This window comes from Haemaphysalis longicornis, unplaced genomic scaffold, assembly GCF_048455015.1.
Source record: "Haemaphysalis longicornis isolate Haplotype H1 unplaced genomic scaffold, Haemaphysalis longicornis Haplotype H1 scaffold_14, whole genome shotgun sequence".
Taxonomy (NCBI): domain Eukaryota; kingdom Metazoa; phylum Arthropoda; class Arachnida; order Ixodida; family Ixodidae; genus Haemaphysalis; species Haemaphysalis longicornis.
In genome coordinates this window covers 20,788,023-20,794,247 of record NW_027526245.1, presented here as the reverse complement: position 1 = coordinate 20,794,247, position 6,225 = coordinate 20,788,023, and the positions used below count along the sequence as shown (strand labels likewise).

General features: G+C 45.7%; 1 protein-coding gene across 1 annotated transcript in view; it reads right to left on the bottom strand.

Annotated features, from left to right (window-relative positions):
- LOC144165191 (microtubule-associated serine/threonine-protein kinase 3-like) overlaps nucleotides 1-6,225 on the bottom strand; it is a 156,084-nt gene that overhangs the window by 77,177 nt on the left and 72,682 nt on the right. The window contains exon 11 of the mRNA XM_077695303.1: nucleotides 144-622. Within this exon, the coding sequence (XP_077551429.1) occupies nucleotides 144-622 (479 nt within the window). The remainder of the gene's footprint in view (nucleotides 1-143; nucleotides 623-6,225) is intronic.

Sequence of the window (6,225 nt, the reverse complement as noted above, 5' to 3'; positions counted from 1 at the left end):
ACTACAAAGCCATTTCTTTGCTGACTATGCCCTCCTCCTTGTGTGCTGCCCAACAGGAATGTGTAAGGGATAAATTAAATGACGACATGACGATTCGCCATGCCCTGCGCATCGCCTGCGCCCTTGGTCGAGCCAGCGCGTACCTTGAGCATGAGTTTCTTGAAGCTGGGCGAAGCGTAGCAGAGCAGCGGCTTCTGGCTCTCGGCACTGACGTCGGTCATTGTCTCGATGGTCTGGTGCTTGCGCTTGTCCTCCGGGTCGCCGGTCTTGTGGCCCTTCTCGTTGTCGCTGTGCATGAGCTCCTTGATGCTGGGGATGTCGCACAGGTCCGACCCCTTGTGCAGCGTCTGCCAGTCGAAGCGGGCGAAGAAGGGGTGCGTCTTCAGGTCGATGTAGCTGCGCGACCCGAGCCGCTCGACGGGGTTCTTCTTCAGCATGCGGTACGTCATGTCCTTAGCCGGCGTGGTCGCCGAGTGCGGGTGCTCGTCGGCGCGCGGCCACCTGAGCGGCGCCGCGATGATGCGCTCGCGAAGCACCTGCTTCGTCTTGCCCCGGAATGGCACGCGGCCCGTCATCAGCTTGTACATGACGATGCCCGCCGACCACCAGTCGGCGGCGCGCCCTGCGTCGGGATAAGGCCCACTGTCGCTCACTTTTCCCAAGCTTCTTATGCTATGGTCGGACAACCGAGGCAAAGCCATATCGCGACGTATGGATGTAAAAAAATGGCGTGTCACGCAGTTCACTTGGCTGAGACGTGAAATGATGTCAGCCTTTAAAGTTATAAGGAGACTTGCACCAACAGTGTGAACCCGGCCTTAGTAAGTATACTGGAGAGAAAACTGCGCCTGGGAATTCATGTCGTCGTGGGGGTTCTGCGAAGAACACAGCTTCTGGCTAGGGCTTGGCATGACAATTGCATTCTTAAGCGGTTCTTGAAATTTGCTTGCATCACTAAACATTAACATGCTCCCAGCTACGACGTAGACGAAATCCTCCCTGTCCTGTGGTAGCCGTGAGCTGTGGCAACTGCGTGTTCGGTGAAAGAGCGGACAGTGCGTGAAGCGGGTGATATGCCGCCGCGAAATTTGTAGCCCAAGACAAAAAACAAGCCGCAGTTACTTCTACGAAGGCAAATAACGACAGATACGGGCGCCTGCATCCGTCCTATCGTGTTTTCATCCACGACTGTTTAACGCCACGTTTTCTTTTCTCTTCAAGTACAAACCAACCCGCTCGGCAACAAGTGTAAACTGTAGCTGATGGTGGGTGCACCGAACATTTCCGAGATCTTCAAACAACTTATTATTTTAAATGATGGTAAAATTAATAAAATAAGGGTCTCTATGAGTTTCCCTCCAAATATCAGCATCGTTGTTAGCTAGCAGCTCGGCCAGCAGAATAGTAGGCATAACCGTTCCGCCAAAAATGGACTTTACTTCATTTTTTACATAGCTTTTTAAAAGCCTATTTTATTTTCCACCTATATAATAACCCACCATTATTTACGTTTTTGGGGCACTGTGTTCGAATATACGCCCACTAAAACGTTTCAATCCAAGCCAATGAGAAAACAAAGTCTAGCGCACGATATAATGGCGGCCCATGACACAGACGGCCTTCATACGAGCGGCATAGATAGAGGCTAGCGCCAGATTCCTCTCGAGAGTGTATAGTAAGAAACTCTATGATAATTCCTCCTCTCTGTAGCCGGCGGCAATCCGCAAGCCAAGGTTAGATTTTTCACCCCGTAATGAACAGTCTTGGACAAAAATCCTCAGGCCAAGCGAAACGTTTCCAGTCCATAGATAATTGCAGCGGAAGCTCAGCGTTTCCATTTAACTACAATGTTTTTGCTTCAGTTACAGTGAGTAACGCTTCTGCAACTTTTCGGCATAGACCTTTTCGTTCGATTTAAGCAGGCTACTGCTTGACTTGTTGTGGCCTGGGGACTCGTAACCAAGCCTGTAGACACAGTTTACTGCGCATCCACAAGACATTCGCGCGTATTCGGCAAGGCTGCTCGCGCCCTCTGCAGCCCAGTCCGGTGGGCTAGCTCTAGCCTAGCCCAGTGCTCGCAAACGTGCATTGGACCAAGCTTTAAATGAGGTTATGTATGCTGGACCCATTTAGTAAAGCGCGTACGAACACAGGAATGCTTGTTTGAACACCTACAACGGATCTGCGTCAGATGGTTTCATTATTTTTAGAAAAAAAAGGCGGTCTAAAATGCCTCTTCCCGCATTCAGCCTTGATGCTGCTTTCCAATTTTGTGACGTCAGCTGCACCGACCCACTCCGGACTATTCAAGGCACCATTCTACTCCGAGCACCCTTATAATTCTACAAATAAAACAGCAAAAGGTATATAGCTAGAAACGCCGCAATCAGAGACAAAACGAAACTTTTCTGACATATGAAGCCCGTGTGACGTGAAAGCATAGTTTGGGATCCCCCGCGAAACATCTTAGCCTTTCACCGCTCATTCTCAGGCTTAAAATGAGCTCATTTTCTCGTGAGTATATTGAAACTCAACACAATGAAGGCAATAAGATACTTGCTGCGTGTTCGTTATAAAAAGCTTATTGCCTCTTAAACGGCCACAGTCTTTACATCCGGAGTTCAATCGACCATATAGAAAGGCAATACAGAGTCTGTTAAAACTCAATATAGTGAAGGCAATAATATTCATATTGCATTTTTGCAAAAAAGTTCATTGACTTTATATTGGCCGCAGTTTCTAAGATGGGAGATTTGGTTCACTCTATTGAAACGCAATATGAAATGTAATAAAACTCAGTCGTGAAGGAAATAAAATGTTGGTTGAGTTTGTACAATACAAATTTTGTTGACTTTTTAACACGCACAGTCAATAAGCGATGCGTTTGATTTGACTTTTCATTGACTGTGTAGAAGCACAATAGGAGGTCTATTAATGCTCATGTTCATTTGCATGAGGGATAATATGATACAGTGTACATGTTACTAGGGAAAGTTTATGGCCACAAGTAATTAAAAATTATGCCGTGAATTTGAGCAATATTGAGGTGATAAGTTCGAATTTGGCTGGTATTGAATTGAAACATTCAAGTTGATGCTGCATTCTTATGAAAACTGTTTAAATTGACTTTCAAGCAATATGCGATCGAGTTTTGGTGGAAAAGGCATTAAAGGCAACAGGTCCTCAAGAACCGCAGAACTATACATGGAGAGCAGATGAGTCCCCTTGACACCATTAGCTGCTCTTTTCGCATTCTTCCCTGGGATCTTGGGCACGCCTCCAGGCCCAAAAAAAATAAGCAAGCTATTCATTGCTTTGCCATGAATTTCCAATACGATTCACAGGAAGGCTGCTCATATCTCGTTCTTCACCTTGATGAAGTGGTTCGTACTCTCAGGGCGGGGGGCGGGGAGTATCTGGGTGGCGGTTGTTTAGTGGCGGCTGTTTATTTTTTAGTACTGAAATGATAAATATGGGAGTAAAAAAAGAAATATAACCAGAGTTATTCCGTAGGAACGGGGCAGACGAAATGAAGGCAGGTAGACCGCACTTTAGCTGAGGCGCTAGCCTAAATCTAGGATTCCTGCGTCGAAATACCGATGATTTTCCGCAGACTGCAAAATCACTATTGTATGAATCAAATGTGCGCTCTGTGTTAGAATATGCATGTAGTGCGGGACCATTCGACTGCGATTGACAAACAAAAACTGAAGGGTTCAGAACCTTGCGGTGCGATATGTATTAGGCAAACATGCGAGAAATAGAGAATACAGTGCAAAATTTTGAAAGGAAACATTACAATCGGAATTATTAGAACACCGTCCAAGCATGCTGCCTGAAATTATCCCATGAAGTATACTTTTCTAAAACGGGTGTTCCGCGATAGGAATACGTGGCATCACCGCATTATACATCAGCCCAGGGTGACCATGCCTACAAAGCACGAGTACAAATGCAGCAGTGTAGCCTTTGCAAGTTGTTTCTTCCCAAAACTATCAGGCAGTGGAATCGCGGGTATCGTCAGTAGTCGTGTCGCGAATTAGAAGCAACTCTTTTTACGTACTTTGTCGGAAACTGTGCTGTCAACTAAAAAGAACTCTTGAGTGTGACAGGGTTTTTGTGAGGGTGTGTGTGCGGCGGAAGTATGTATTTTTTTCGTAATCGGCATTTTTGTACACGATGGACCTCTGTAAGCGAAAATGGGTTTTCATGCTACTTTGTGCTACAAAATTGCGCAGTGAAATGCGCAGTTTGCTTCGTTTTCAACCTGTGTAGTATTGAATAGTATGTGTACAATACGCGGCAAATGAAACACGAACACCAAAACAGGAATCAGCACACACAAAATTGACAAATACGGTTCGTTGAGGTCTAACAATGGCGTACTATTGGTACATTCGGAAAGCCACATTTCCGGACTTTGTTTTTGTAGCCAATCCACGCGCCAGTTTCACTTGTATAGAAAGAAATTTGCGTGTTCTGATTCATATTTTAGTGTTCGCGTTTCATTTGCCGCGTAGTGTACCTATAATCTGTTCAATTTTCAGTGCCATATTTTTCTCGCTTCCAGTTGAGTGATTGTCTTCTTTTTTTGCAAATTGATATCTGCTGTATTCTTTGTTATTTTGATTTGTAACCCCCCCCCCGCGCTGTAATGCCTTCGTGGCGCTGTGGGTAGTAAATAAATAAATAAATATTAATTGTTCCGCAACTCTGTTCCATTTCGTTCAGTTCCGTTCACTTCATAATTGAGACCTGGGGACAGATCCTTCGCCAATCTTCTAATTGCGGTCTGAATTCATAATAAGCCAGCTCCGAAACGCAAAAAGAGCTTCTGAAAACACCCACGAAACAGTCTGAACACTCAAGCCAAAAAGCTCACTCCCACTGGGCAAATGCATTTGGCTTATTTTGATCCGCGAAACAGCAGGGTCTGGCTCATTTCCGATACAAACTACTGCGTACACGCTTTCAGGACGTTTTCAACTATTTTCTAGCCATCCCTTTTTTTAGGGAAAGTTGCCGAGTTTTCCTTGTCAGTGCAGCTTTATCCGACCAAGTTTCAGTTTCTAGATCTGGTTTATTTCGAAAAAAAACACCTCATAATTTCTTTACGGTTATAAACGTTTTCTTTTTCTTGATCGCCAGGGCGGCCGCGCACGCTGAGTCACTTGCAAGCAAAACTAATTTATTTATTTATTTAAAAATACCTTACAGGCCCTTCCGCGACAAGGCGGCCATTTGAAGGCCATACTTGCGTTATCGCGTTACTGTTCTGATAGTTTGACAAGTTAAATCAGCCCGATAGGCGCATTTTTTGCAGGGTTACTGCCAAAAGCCGTAATGTAAACACAGTCGTCGTAACTTCAAGAACCTTCCATTCATGCCGGATGGGTTTGGATAGAGCTGCGCGATTTTGCACATCTTTGTCAGGAAATCTGCTATATAAGTTATGCTAATTTCTCCCTCCTCTTTCACGATACTCTTTTATGAGTCACCTTTGTACCAAATTTGAAACTCGTAGCACAAATAGTCTCACCGTTCTAAACGTTGTCTTTTTCTTCGACGCCGAGGCGGCCGCGCGCGTTGAGTCACATGCAAGCAAAACCAACCTAGCTAACTTCCACGACAAAGCGACAATTTGAAGGCCATACTCGCGTCATCGCGTTGCTGTTCCAATATTTTGATAAGTTAAATCAGCCTACTAGGAGCATTTTTTGGTAAAGGGACAGCCAAAAACAGAAATGTACCGTACATTCGAGAAGCTTCTGTTTATGGCGGACACCCTTAGACGAAGCTGCGTGAACTAAGCTTCAAATCAGCCTGCTGAGCCTCAGCTGAGAAGCGTAGCTTCTCTTGACCAGCTTCTCTTTGGCCAGTTGAGCATCAAAATAGCCGTTTTTTCGTAGCTATACACTTGAGCATGGCAGTAGCTTGCCTCTCTAACGGCCAGAAGTCAGTGAATCTCATCAGCAAGCCAGTGTGTCAGCTTACTACAAAACCGCGCGTGTAACAAGGAAAACCGACAAACGCTGGATCAGTGTCACTACAGGCGTGCGCGACAACGTCGGCGGCGGGAAACTTCTCTCGCTCTCTTGCTCTTTTAAGTGCGAATGCACTTGATAAGCGACCCCAAACCATCCACCGCCGGCGGCGGCGGCGGCGTCCGCAGTGCTCCTCTATATTTGAAAAAGAAACAGCATCCGGCGCCAGGTTTCGATCAGA